General features: G+C 39.0%; 1 protein-coding gene across 2 annotated transcripts in view; it reads left to right on the top strand.

The window, feature by feature from the left end:
- The window catches only part of IGF2R (insulin like growth factor 2 receptor), a 56,067-nt gene that overhangs the window by 40,198 nt on the left and 1,669 nt on the right, over window positions 1-14,200 (top strand). For both annotated transcript variants that reach the window (XM_080586205.1, XM_080586204.1), the window contains exons 35-47: window positions 1,578-1,790; window positions 2,715-2,864; window positions 3,935-4,096; window positions 4,602-4,809; window positions 5,201-5,347; window positions 5,802-6,036; window positions 7,033-7,169; window positions 8,138-8,252; window positions 9,186-9,332; window positions 10,736-10,920; window positions 11,669-11,855; window positions 12,955-13,119; window positions 13,708-13,777. In XM_080586205.1, the coding sequence (XP_080442331.1) occupies window positions 1,578-1,790; window positions 2,715-2,864; window positions 3,935-4,096; window positions 4,602-4,809; window positions 5,201-5,347; window positions 5,802-6,036; window positions 7,033-7,169; window positions 8,138-8,252; window positions 9,186-9,332; window positions 10,736-10,920; window positions 11,669-11,855; window positions 12,955-13,119; window positions 13,708-13,777 (2,121 nt within the window). The remainder of the gene's footprint in view (window positions 1-1,577; window positions 1,791-2,714; window positions 2,865-3,934; window positions 4,097-4,601; window positions 4,810-5,200; window positions 5,348-5,801; window positions 6,037-7,032; window positions 7,170-8,137; window positions 8,253-9,185; window positions 9,333-10,735; window positions 10,921-11,668; window positions 11,856-12,954; window positions 13,120-13,707; window positions 13,778-14,200) is intronic.

The following is a 14,200-nucleotide window of genomic DNA, read 5'->3' as shown; positions in this document are numbered from 1 at the left end:
CAGAAATGAAGTTCATATTGAAACTCTGAAAGACTTTTTTATTGGTATGTTCAGCAGGGATGAACAGTAGTTGGCAAACTTGTGAACATGGTGAGTATGTTAAAACTTGAAATCTTTAGATCAACCTCTCTGGAATATACTTAGGTGCTTTTCTGTACAGCTGAAAAAAGCCATAGGGAGCTTCTTGGGAAGTAATAGTTAAGATCCTCCAACAGAACAGGCCAATAAATCAGGCTGAGTTGAGGATGGATGACATTGCTGTGCCTGGGGTTGGTCTTTTTTCTGTGTGAGTGACTAAAGGCTAGGTGAGTCTGATCAATTCTGTTAAGTGCAGTGACAATTGTGAGAAACAGTTCTGAGAAACAAAGATTTTTCTCACGCTATCTGATAAACACTGAACAAAGGATCTGCCTTTGCTTTGTAACACAAGTTGTGATAACTTGATTTGGTCAACTCTGGATGAACTGGTGTTCCAGACAATACCTTGAACTATTCTTACTGTAGCTAGTTTTAGCTAGTTAAATTGTTGCTGGTAACAGGTGCACAGAATGAAAGCCAGTAATAGGAAGAGAAGGTTAAATGGTTTGTGTTCCCTGAGCCATAGGGTGAATTAAGGTCTCTTAACACCTGAGCATTAAATTCAATGAGTATTTAATCCTTGCTACTATGAATGCTTCCTAGTGTGACCATGGTTCTCTGACTAGTTGTTCCCCCCTCCCATGACTGTCTCAGTTTTACTATAGTTCTCAATTTCATTTAGAGAAATGCTTTTCCAGCTCTTTTCACTGATGGAAAATGTCGTGTTCCCACTTCCAGTCTTTTGTAGGAGTTGTGCAGTGCGCAGCTGTGGTTTCCTCTCTAGTAGTATGTACAATATGTGCTCAGATAAAAAAAAAAAAAACAATAATGCATAGAAACAGTTGTTTTCTAACCTATTAACTTTGATCAGTTATCACTTGTGTGTTTCTGATCACTTTTCAGTGTATCCACAGTGCCCCTAGTTTGTTTCAGAGTGGCAATGGCTAGGTAGCAATAATGATCTCTTGTACTGAAATGAAATTAAGACAGAAACAAAACTACCAATATGTGAACATGAATAAACTCCCCAGATTTCAAGTGTCAGTAAGCTTATGCACTTAAAAAATGTTTCCTCAGACTCTGATTAAAGCAGTGCTCAAGCCACAAGCTTGCAGTGCAATAACTTTACATTGTTACAACCAAGCTTTTTTTATTGGAAGTTGTCCTCATCTTCCCTACAACATTGAATAGGAAGGAACTGTAGGATCCACTGATCTTACGACTGTAGTGACTATGTATGCTGGAGGCTGCATTCCAGAGCTTTGTTTTGATGTTATTTTGGTATGGACTCAATTCTATAAATATGTTTAAGAGTTTGACTTTTTTCGTATGTAGCTTCTAGGTGCTTAGTATCTACAGCTAAGCAAAAGCCATAATAAATGCTGCTTTACTTGAATAAAACTTTGAACTTTTAAATGTAGCTACATTTCTCACTGTGGAGGCGAGGATGATTATCAGTAGGTCAAAACAAACAAAATAAAAAATATGCTTTCTCATAGGTGAGGTGCTCAGTATTGAATGGCAGTTCTGTTATTGACCTGTCCCCTTTGATACATCGCACTGGGTATTACGAGGCGTTTGTGGATGAAGATGTAGCAGATGTTTCTCCAGACTTCTACATCAATATTTGTGAGCCTCTCAATCCTATCAAAGATGTTAATTGTCCACCTGGAGCAGCTGTTTGTATGGTTCCTGTTAATGGACCACCAATAGTAAGTATTAAGCCTGAAATTATGGGAACATGCATTTCCTTGCTAGTTTATAACAGTATCCCTGACTAGAGACCTGATTTAAACTATAGGCTTGACAATGGAATAAATAAATGGACCACAGAATTAAAATCTACTCTGCAAAATTCCCTTTCCTTGCTTTCCCTGCGAAGCAGTATTTACTTATTATGAGCTCCAAAGATTTTTGGGTGTAGAGAGATTCCATGTCCTGATGAGTATAAACAATTACTACAGAGAATTTTTGTGTATTGCTGCATGCCAAGCACTGAGCCTGGGAAGCAGAATGTCTGTCTGCTATTCAGTGGTGCAGAAATAGTGCACTTGATTCTATGATAGCCTGTTTGCAATATGAAGGAGGATGTGTCCTAGCATGCTCCAAAACATGTTTAGTATTTCTAAGAACTTGACAGCTGCACAGTCTTAACAAGACTGCGACAGGATATTGGGCAACTTGTCAGTGTTATATGTCCTTAAGAGACTTTGGAGGCTCTTGCATCTGAGGTCTTATGTGCATCTTCTACAGCTCGCAAACAAAAAGTTGTGATGGTTTTTCATGAACTTCCACACTGATCTAGGGAACTTTTGCTAATACTACACAATTTTCAAGTGTTGGTATTTTTGGCACAATGATTTTTAAAAAAAGAATCCACCCTTAAGATGCAGAATCTTCCTGGCTTTTGTGGCTTTTGTCAAGCTTAGCTAAAGGGTGTTATGAGCTGTGCAACTTGCTTTGTTAGGATTGAAATCTAGTTAACTGTTCTTTGAGTAAAGAATGCAGTTTTCAAAAGTGCACAGGAATTGTGCTATGTCAGCTAAACAGATGAATCTCTGAACTAATCTAAATCTGAGCTGATCTGAAATCTAGATGTGTTACTTTTGTCTTACTATATGTTTTTGCTTGTGTAGGATATTGGTCGTGTTACTGAACCTCCCAAGCTAAAAGAGGCAGTAAATGAGGTTTACATCACTTACACCAGCACTACTCCTTGTCAGATAAACAACAAATTGAACTATACTTCTCTTATTGTATTTCATTGCAGCCAAGGAACTGGTCTGGTAAGATATCTATTAAATTAATGTTGATATTGGAGTGCAATGAGAAGTGGGGAGTAACAACTATTAGCTTTGCTTATAGCTAAACCAATGGTTCGTTTCCAGCACGTAAGGATGGTCTTGTTTCATACGGTTGAGCGAGGAATACGCTTAGTATTTGTGTTCTAAACTAGGCAAAATTTCATAGAGCATGAACTTCAGGCTTGAAAGTATCAAGTTGTGATGGTTTCAAGGATCAGATTCCACTGAAGTAATGTACTGATAACTTATTGCTGGCATTAAGCTTAATGTTCTATTGTACTTTGTCTGGGTCCAAAAGGTTGAACTTGTACCATAAGCTAAAACAAAAACCAGTGTAATTGTTTATAAAGCTATTATGAAATATTTCACCTGTGATGTAACCACTTATGTAATCATATACAACTCTCAAAATTTGCATTCAGATGCTATGTTTTTTCACTGACACCTGAACAATTGAAGCTGTGTGGTGGTATGAATTTAACATTCCCTGAATTTTTTGTAAACGAAAACAGTAAAGAAGCACTTCGGTATTTGTGACACACTAGATCTTCTTAAAGATGCTCAGTGGAACTGTTTTCCATCCATTTTCCATCAAGATGGGGGGAGAACTGAAATCCTAGGTGGCTCTGAGTATTACACATGCCATACTACTACTTCATTTAAAATAGGATGACAAAGGAACCAGCATTCTGTCCATACCTTAACTTTGTTAATTTTCTTAACGTTTTTTTTGTTGTGGAGAAATACAGAAAACTCACACATTTTTTTTCCTGCTTGCAACCGAGGTGAACATCAAAATCTCGACCCTAATTATAATAAGAAAACTTTCCTACTTCAATTCCTATTCGTTTTCTGTAGGTAGGTAGAAAGTTCTTCACCTAGGGCTCTTTTGGTACTAGTTGCAGTATTAAGGTATGGAGTTTGTCCTACAGTCAGTAAAACCTAGTGAGTAATAATTGAGGTTAACTGCTGGAGGGAAAAGAATAATGCAGAAAAGAGCAAATTTTCCAAGGTTAAACCTAATCTTCTTTTACTGTGGTCTTTGGTAACAGGGCAAGCCAAAGATGATACGGAAACTTGACTGCAGTTTTGTGTTTGAGTGGGAAACTCCGGTTGTGTGCCCTGATCAAGTGAAAACTTTGGGCTGCTCTGTGACTGATGAACAATTACACTATACTTTTAACCTGACCAGCCTTTCTGGAAGATCATTTGAGGTAAAGTCTTCTCAGAAGGTTCTTCTAAACTTCCTGGAATGTGAGAAGAGACTGAAGTGTGTGCTGCAGCTGTGGTCAGTGTCAGTGGTGGTTTGCCTTTTGACAGAGGGAGTAACATGAGAGCATTGCCTTTCAATGCTTCTGAGGGGGAAGTTCATGACTCTACTGTTGGAAAGGAAGGAGAACTTTTCACTGAAGGGAATCTTGATTTGGCCTTGAACGCGAAGATGTCTGCTGAACATGCTGTATCCTTGGACCCATGGGTGTACTTACCTGCAGCTTTGCCACATAAATGAAGGCCAAATTTGCAAAATTAGTTATCTGCATTAAGCAAGGACTGCATGAGTTTTAGTTTATAAAGCACCCTGGTTGTTCTCTCTAAGTATTGACTTGCAGGCTTCAAGAGGCAGCCTTAGAATCATAGAATCATTTATGTTGGAAAAGACCTAGTCATCTAGTCCAGCCTTTAAAACCTTGTTTCTGATGTTTCTGGGTGTCCACACAGGTACTTTCTGGATCCCAAAGTTACCATGTTAGTGTATGCAGTAAAGCAGCAGATGTGTACCAGGGAAAATGCAAAGATGGAGCAGTGTGCCTAACATCCGAAAGTGGCGTGTCATCCTTTGGAAGCCTAAAAGAAATGAAAATGGACTATAGCCGCCAGGATGAAACAGTCATCTTGCAGTATACAGGAGGTGATCGGTGTCCTCCAGGTGAGACTGCAGCAGACTCTTTATGTAAAGAGTTGTTGGCTTTCTTACCCTTAAATCTCAGTTTTGTTGCTAAAGGAGGGAAGGAGCATCTATTTTGGATACCATAGTAGAAACATGGTTTTCAGTCATGTACACCATACTCACCTACAAGATCAACGCTTCTCTTTTGGAACAGAGCACAATTTTTCTGTAGGGGTGATCATAGCTAATTGTATGCTACATCTGAGTTTTCTGATTGGGTTTTGACTCGATGTTTCAGTATTTGTTGTCGGCCTCTGCACATGACTCTTCTTGAATGGTGTTGATGTGCAGGCTTTGGGTGTGGTCCTGGATCTGGATATGCCTGCTATTCGACTGCATGTTGTTCAGAGAGCATACCTTTCTTTCTCAGTGACTGAAAAGGGAGAGCTCTGTGTGTTCCCCTTCAAGTACAAAGGGAAGAGCTATGAGCAATGTATTACGGAAGAAAAGAAGAGGCCCTGGTGTGCTACAACTGCAGACTACCAGGGAGATGGAAAGTGGGGATATTGTGTTAATGGTAAGAACTTGTTATATCTAATATACAAGGCTCTGAGTTAACAGTGTGAGTTAGCTGTTATTAGGCTGGGCAGAAGACCTCTGATGTAACGCAATGAAATGAAAGGGGTGGGAGTGGGCAAGGTAAGGAATCTATGGAACAAACCTAATTTTACTTGAGAGAGTTGAAAGTCCATGCCTTTAGATATCACAGTGATTCAAAACCACATGTTCAAGTGCTGACTGCCTTGATGGACATCCCTCATCTTGGAGGGAGGAGTTACACAACTTCCTGCAAAAATAGCACGGGAAGTTAACCTAGGGAAGGAAGTTGCTAGGTAAAGCATTTATGCTGCTTCTCTCTCTGGAACAATACCTGATTAAAATTTCTCATACCTCTGAATTGCTACACTAAAATCTATACATGTCTGGAAGACTCCTGCAAAATAATTTTCTTCCAACCTCCCTTCTTATAGCAACTGCAAGAAGGGCATCTACCATTATTTTCATATGTGATGAAAATGCTGGCAGTGGGAGTCCATACCTTATGAGTGAGATGCTGGGCTGTGCTGTGACATTTGAATGGAAGACACAGGCTGTTTGTCCTCCAAAGAAGATGGAGTGCAAGTTTGTTGAGAAACACAAAACTTATGACTTGAGAATGCTGTCTTCTCTGACAGGCTCATGGATCTTCTTCCACAATGGAAACTCGTGAGTAATGAGCAGGGAGCAACCTGCTGCTCAATATATAGCTGAAGTTATAGTGTGGCATAGTACTTCTGTTCAGGTCCATGTTCAGGGTTGTTTAAATTTCTGACAGCATCTTAAAGCTATAGATGCTTAACGTTGTTTGTAGACCTTAAAAAAAAAAAAGCACAAAGGGACCCATTTTATCTGAACAGGATGAATAATTATGGTCTTCATCATCACGCTTCCCCTTTATTGGTTTCCTTTTAAAGAATTAATAAATCTAAACCAAAAGCTTTTTAAAAACTTTCTGCTTAAACTATCTTAAAGTAATTTTGTAGCCTAAATGCCTTTTTCTAATTCTTAGGTAAGTTGATCAAAAATCTTATTGTTTTGTTTGTTCTCTCTTGACTCAAGCACATAACATGTTGTCTGAAGTTCAAGAAAGGCTTTATCTCCATAAAGACAGGGCAGAAAAAAAATGCCAGTATCAACCTAAAAGCAAATGTAAATGTCAGGAAGTCATCAGCCTTTCTAGTCTGACCCACCTGGTTAACAAAGAAGTGAACTGGCAAGGATAAGAGCATCTAGTTCAAAAATTAGCATCTAATTCTAAAATTACGGTAAACTGTGGGTTAACAAAACCCTACATAAACTGTAATGCTCCTAGTTCTTTTGTTCTTATAAAACTTAACTGGTATAACTCCAAAGAGGCTTATATTGAGAGCACTACAAGCTCTATAGCTGAGAGAGAACTTGTGTATTCCTTGTCTCCGTTCAAATTTCTAGTTTTGACTCGGGTCAAAACTAACTAGTGAACTAATCCGGTAATCAGTTTCTCTGGACAGTCATTTACTGTAAAATAACTAAGAGTAACCTGCTAAATGTTAATGTGCTTTATTCCTTCAGCTGGTTTGATCTTTCAATGTGGCTAGCTCCTTGCAAAGAGTTTACAAAGCTTATATTTCATCTTGACAGTTTAGCCTAAAGAAGCTTTTTTCTGCCATGTTCTTTGTTTAGGTACTATTTGAATCTCTGTCAGAGGGTACATGAAGGACCCACAGGCTGCCCTGAAAGAGCCAGTATTTGTAGGAAAAGCAACAATGGAGATGTTGAAGTTCTTGGGCTTGTTCATACACAGAAGCTGAATGTGACAGGTATAATTAACTTTTGTTCCTGAGCTGAGAGAACCAAATCTTACAACCTAGCTGTAATGGCTCTTAAAGGATTCTACTCAACTTTGAGATACTTTTGCCAATGTGTCTTCAGTTTTTTCTGTTTAAAGAGAACAACACAGAATTAAAAGTAGTGTTTAGGCCATGAGAAAACATTAAAGCAAATAAGCAGTGTTGTAATTAAAGCTGTAACAGGTGAATTGTCTGTCTGAACATCAGGAAACACTTTCTGTGAGGATGACTAGCGCAGGTTGAATAGAGTCTGTGCAGTCTCCCTCCTTGGAGATCTTTCAAAGCAGTCTAAACATGGTCTTGAGGAAATGACTCTAGGGGACCCTGTTAAACAGGGGGTTGGATAAGATGACCTCCAGAGGTACCTTCCAACCTCTGACTGTGGGAGGGGAGAATTATTTTTGGTTCATCCTGTTTTGAAAAACTTGTCCTATGTCTGCTAATGCTTCCAATTAAAGCAGCATGTGAGAGATGACTAAATGGCTTCTCGCCTAAGAAAAGGAGTAGAAATCCCAACTTTATTCAAGTTTTCAATTTAAAGAATCTTTTAAAAAATGCTGTGAAGTTTGTGAAAATGAGAAGTCTTCCAACCAGCTACAAAAAAAAAGGATATATTGCATTTATTAATTGCCAGAGTTTGTTTATAAGCTGTTTACTTGCTCTTAAGATGTCAAAAAGGACACGTTAAATATAAAAGTTAGTCATACCCATACTGGCAACCTGAACATAAGGTACTATGTGAATGCAAAAGTTTTGGAGGAGTGATTTTTAAATGATCATCATGGTGAAAGCCTCAAATCACACAAGTGCTGTAACTGGTAAATGATTTGTGGGGTGGAAGGACCTAGAAGTTAGTCTAAAGTAATGAAGTCTGGAGAAAAAACAAAGGAAATTTGTCAGTTGCTTACGAATACCTTGCATCACTATTTCTCTTCTAGGTGATACAGTGTATATTAGTTATTCCAGTGGGCAGGAGTGCAGGAAAAACAAGAAAGTAACAACAGTTATAGAACTGAAATGCGCAAAAACAGTTGGCATGCCCCTGCTGCAGAGGTGGGTAACAAATTAGCGTACTATTGACTGATCTTCGTGGTTTCTGTTGGACCTCTAATAACTAAGTCTCAGGACGGTGACCCTCTATTCTGTTGGACAGCCCCTAGAGTAATCTTGGTCTGTATTCGTAAGACACGGATCTCCTGAAGCTTCTGTACTCGTTCACTTTCATAAATAGCTGTATTCTGTATATTTTAAATTGCCTGGGCAAAAATCTAGGCGTTCCACTCCTGAATTAGACTGGGATGCTGTTACGTTGTCAGTTGTAGTATAACTGCTCTTCTTAGTAACTTTGCTCCAAATCTACTTAGTAGACAACAGTTACTGTAGATAAGCAATTCAGATAATAAAACATGTTTTTGCTCCGTTACTTAACCATACCAAAGCTTTCTTGTTATATCAGTACAGATTATTTAACTAGACACTGTCTAGACTGAGTTATATGTGCATGATCACAAGTACTAAAAAACCTCAATGGCTTTTTGCAGTCTGGTTTTGGTTGACTGTATATTGGCTGTAGAATAAAGAAACTGAACAAGAGGCTGTGCCTGAGTCAAAGAACTAGGCAGCAAAATTTGACTAGCTTATATTTCTTGTCCTGGCCAGATAAAGTGCAAAGCATTAAACCTGCCAAGAGCAAACTCGCATGTTAGTTAGCTACAGTATTTAAATAAAACCCTGTGATGTACTGTGTGACTTCCAGAACTTCTGAAGCCGGAGTTTAAGTGAAGTCAGGTGACTGCTGTCTTGTACCTCAGATAAGATCAATATAACTTACATAACTTTTCAGTGCTTACTATTCTAGCTTACTCTCTGCCTGATGGTTAGCACCATCGTTAGGATACGTGAGCAAATAGCTATGTCTTCTCTTACTCAAGATACTAAGTGCTTGTTACTCTTTCCTGGAATAATCAGTTATCTGTTGTTTGGCAGGATTGATGAAAAAAACTGTGTTTACTACATCACTTGGGACACACGTGCAGCTTGTGCCGTGAAGCCACAGGAGGTGGAGGTAGTGAATGGAACAGTTATTAATCCTACAACTGGGAAAAACTTTTCTCTAGGGGATGTTTATTACAAGTAAGTTAAAGACCCAAACCAAAATAATAAAATAAACATATAGTTCTGTAGAACTCTACTGCAAGAAAAGAGCTTGGTATGAATGTTCCAATTTGCCTTAACAATTCCTAACTGTTAAGTGGGAATTTGCTGACAGCCTTGTAACAATGGCTGACTTAAAGCTCTGGTTGCTACTGCAGCTTACAGCTGGGCTTAAAACTTTGAGCATGTCCTGGGGTATTCAAGACTAATCTAAAGGCTGCACATACACCATCTTGATGTTAGAATGCGTTATTGTGGGTTATTGCTCTTTTCCATAATGTGTAGACACTGGATCATTATCAGAGATCCTGATTTTTATCTACAGTACTCCTTGACTCTTTTCAAATTACCTTTCTTCCTGCTCAGCAGATCCATATGCAAGCAAGAACCCATGCTTTAGTAACCTTAGAAGCAAAGGAGTACAGCTCTGGAGGAATGTTCAAGCATGACTGAACTCTGGACAGGCAGGGAAAGACCAGCAGTTACACTGTTTGTACTAGCATGGCATATGATTCTGTTCCAGAAACTCTTATAAATAACTGTATTTAACATCAATTCTAGTGTTATGGAAGGAAACCTGTCCATAGTAGTGTTATGGGAAGAATAAACTCTGCCTGCAGGGCACAATTCAGTAGTGTGCATTGAAGAGCGCAGGATTGGTGTAACTGAGCAAATGCATTTTGAATAGACCTGCTGCGCATGCATGTTTCTCTGCTTATAACGTTATCAGGTAAAATCAAACAGGCCTGGATGAGGGAGTAGAGGAGGTCAGGATGAAATGAGAAACTTTGTGTAATGTGGGATTAAAGTCAAGTCACATTTGATCAAGCTCAGTCTTCAAGCAGGTGGCTAGAACAAATAAATAACTGAGTCTCAGAGCATTTTTAGTCTTGCCAGCAGCACGGAGGGATATGATTGTAAGTAGTAGTTGGGCACTTGGGTACATCTAGTTGCCCACCTGGCGAAAGCTTGTTAATTCATGAAAGCTAAGCTAGGCTATTTATCATAGCTACAGAACACTCAATATGGATTTTATGGTCAGTATGCTAGCTTGCGTGAGAGCTGCTGAATCATACTTTGTATTCAGTTTGTCTTACTCCTTTAGAGGTGTTTAAGTGCTCGTGCACCCATTGAGGACAGTATAACTAGAAGAGTTTGGTTTTGATGTGTTCTTAGAAGGCTTTATGCTAAATATAATACTTGGTTGTAATACTCAAGGAGGAAGCTTCTGTCCTGTGTCTCTTCTGGCTGATGAGTCTATCACTCCAACTTGATCTGAAATCTGCTTGACGCAACAGGTACTGCTGTTGCCAGTCTTAAGTCTTGGAAATTACCTAAGTCTGAGTTTAGACTTAGCATAGATATGCCCTCTGTCTCCTCAGGTTGTACACAGCTTCTGGTGACATACGGACAAATGGAGATAAATATCTATATGAAATTCAGCTTTCTGGTATAACAAACTCAAGTTTCCCAGAGTGCTCTGAAGCTAACATCTGTCAGGTTAAAACTAATGAGCGTCGCTTTCGGAGAATTGGATTTGCCAAAAAAGCTAAATATTACGTTGAGGGTAAGTACTTGCTCACTAGATGTAATTGCTTGATCTTCCATTTGAGTTGTTCTATTAAAAAACAGTTCTTGTTTCATGACATCTATGCTAAACCATTTCTGTAAAGTTGTCTGGAGTCTCTCTTCCAAGTCTTAAACTAAAAGAGGGTAAATTTAAATTAGGTATTTGGAAGAAATTCTTTGTCATGAGGGTGGTGAGGCACTGGAACAGGTTGCCTGGAGAAGCTGTGGATGCCCCGTTCCTGGAGGTGCTCAAGGCCGGGTTGGGTGCTGCTTTGAGCAACCTGTTCTAGTGGGAGATGTCGCTGCCTGTGGCAGGGGTGTTGGAATTAGGTATTCTTTAAGGTTCCTTCCAACCATTGTATGATTTTTATAATTTAGGCTGCTTCTTCCTATTATGTGAGCCCAGTTATGAATGTGGCCTTAGCAGTAGATTTTGGGCTTGACACTTGTTGAAAGATTTCAGTAAAAATAATGTAAGACGAGACTAGGTTTCCTGTTTTCCTCTGTGCTTGTGGTGTTCCAGCTAGCTGCTTTTCCCTGTAAAGAGTTTAACCCACTGTTCCGCAGCAACTGGGTGGAATGAGCTATATGAAGGTATAAGCTCACCTGCAGGTGCTGCAAAATGTAAGCTTTTACTGCAGAACAAATACATGTGATAACGTAGATGCAAACACACAACTTTTTAGGGTGTAGTTCTCTTGGCTGTTTTCAAGGAAGTGCTAAATAAGGTTTTCTTCTTCTTCTAGATGATGACTTGGATGTCATATTTTCATCAGACTCCAGATGTGGTAAAGATAAATCAAAGTTTGTCTCCTCAACAATTTTCTTCCACTGCAGTTCACATGTAAAGGAGGGCATCCCTGAATTTGTCCATGAAACAGCAGATTGTCAGTACTTATTTACCTGGTACACATCTGCTGTGTGTCCACTAATGTGAGTAGTTAACTGTTTTCTTAAAGTAACTCTTCTCAGCTAAAGGCTTTTTGTCTTTACTTGATGGAGTAATGGGGTGGGAGGTTGGGGACAAGCTTAAAAAAGTAGACTTAAGAGTAAATGGAATTAGTGTCCATGTGTGTAATGTTTGGTACATGGCAAGCATTTATTTAGCAGTCAAATTGATCTGGATCTAAAAGTGATATGGATCTAAAAGCTTCCTGTTTGCAGTGGAAATAATGGAGAGATATGGTAAGATTTAATACCGTTCTTCCTGTTAAGTAAAACTTAGTGTAGCTGAGAACATGCTGTTTCACATTACTGAGAGGAGTAAGGAGTATTTGGATTTTTGTCTTCCTTGCCTTATTGCCTGGAAAAAATTAAAAAACAGAGCAAAAACTGGCTTATGTCTCTGTCTGCCCACTTCTTCAGGCTAGAGTGAAAAAATCATTATAGGTCATAGAAATAACAAGGTATTTCTGCAGTGAATTGATCTCTTTGTTCTACAGAATTGAACTCTCTATTTTATGGAACAGAGTAATGAGGTGACAGGCAGTGGTTTAAAAGCAAAATGATGCATCTCAGTGCTTACCTGCATTCTTGACGCTGTGGGCAGCCTTGCTGCAAAGAATGAAATAATTCTAGGACTGTAATCTTCTAGGTGTTAGCTTAAAAGCACAGGGAAACTGTTCATTCTGGTTTAAGCAGGGGATTTTCTGTTAGTCTGCGTAGAGCCACTGTCAGATGGAAGGCAAATAATTGCTGTAGCTTCTACAGCTTGCTCAGGTGCAGGTTTAATTATTCGACTGGATAGCTGCTGCTGTCTAAGATCTGGTGTCTAATCACACACTTTAGTAATTGCACACTTTAGTCTTGACTGTTTCAGTTTTATGCACTGCTTAAAAGCACACCACGATGTAGGCACAGTATCTATCTTTGTTTTTTCAGTGACTTATTTAGAATAAACCCCCCTAAATTCTGTTCTTTATAAATTCTGACAGGCTGGTATAGTATTTTTAATTTAAATCTGTTCCCAATCTAGTTTGATGCAGTTTGTCAGTAGATCTTAGTCTTCCTTTTCTTCCCAATTTGTTATTAGATCAACCAGTGTTCCAGGAAGCCGTGAGGGCCAATCTGATCAGGAAGCCCAAGTACATAAAGGTCTTTCAAGGAGAAGTCAGGCAGTTGGTGCTGTGCTGAGTGTCCTTCTGGTTGTTCTCACTGCATGCCTGATAATCTTGCTGTTCTACAAAAAAGAAAGAAGGTAAGAAATGATTGGGAGGCTTTGAAAAATTTTGGTAGGACAATTTGGCTTCCTCAGTGAAGGGGAAGTGGTGAACTTCAGAGACTGAAGTTTTGTTTTCCAGCTGGCAGCATCAAGTGTCAAGCAACAGTTTTCCAAACTCTCCGTTATTGTTTGACGGCCCACATAAAGAGGGATGGACTGCACAATTGGTTTGGGCTAGTCTCTGTTGTGAGCAACTACTAACTGAGGATAAACCCACGTGACAATATTGTTAGTATTTGTCCTTTTCCTTTCATGGTGTCAAGCTGGAACCATAGCAAAGAACAAACACAAGTCATGCTGCTTCTCTGCTTTCCAGACAAGGTTGCTTTTTTCCCTTAAGACTAAAACACCTCTGGTCTGTATTCACCTTGAAGCTGTGGTAAAGGGGGAAGATGTAATATTCAGTCCATGATGCTGTAGTAATTAGAATGGTTTAGGGTCAATTGTTGCTACGTGACAGCTTACAGCTTGCTTGGTAAAATGCTTTGATAGAAATCCACTGAAATGTGAGGGCTATTGAGGGGAATATAGTCTTCCTAATGCAGTGTTCTTCCTTTTCTTTAGGGAGACTGTAGTAAACAAGATAACAAACTGCTGCAGAAGAACATCAGGTGTTTCCTACAAATACACAAAGGTAATACAGTAGCAAAACCAAAGGTTTTGTTTCTTGTCAAATTTTAATGTGAAGCTCTTCTAATGGATAGATAAAAACCTTTAATTTCCAGTTCCTTCAGCGAATGGAAATGAATGCGTGTGGCTTCAGGAAAGCTACGTAGCTAATTGTCTATATTTATATTGTAAGATGGGAACCTTTCCCATTTTAGAACAGAGTTGAGGAAATGAACAGTCAAATAATACAAAAACAATAGCCAAATAACAAATCTGCCAGAAGAGTACACCTCAGACACTGTAAAGCAATAGTAATACTGCAAGTGTGTGCTGTTAACTATCTCAGTCTAAATTAAACCCAAGGATGTGTGGAGTGGGTCTGACAACTGGGGAGATCAATGTATGTAGAAGAGTCTGGAGTGCTATAGAAACCTCTTGCTTTTTTTTT

This window comes from Anser brachyrhynchus, assembly GCF_964034855.1.
Source record: "Anser brachyrhynchus genome assembly, chromosome: 3".
Taxonomy (NCBI): domain Eukaryota; kingdom Metazoa; phylum Chordata; class Aves; order Anseriformes; family Anatidae; genus Anser; species Anser brachyrhynchus.
This window is presented reverse-complemented; position numbering and strand designations above follow the sequence as displayed.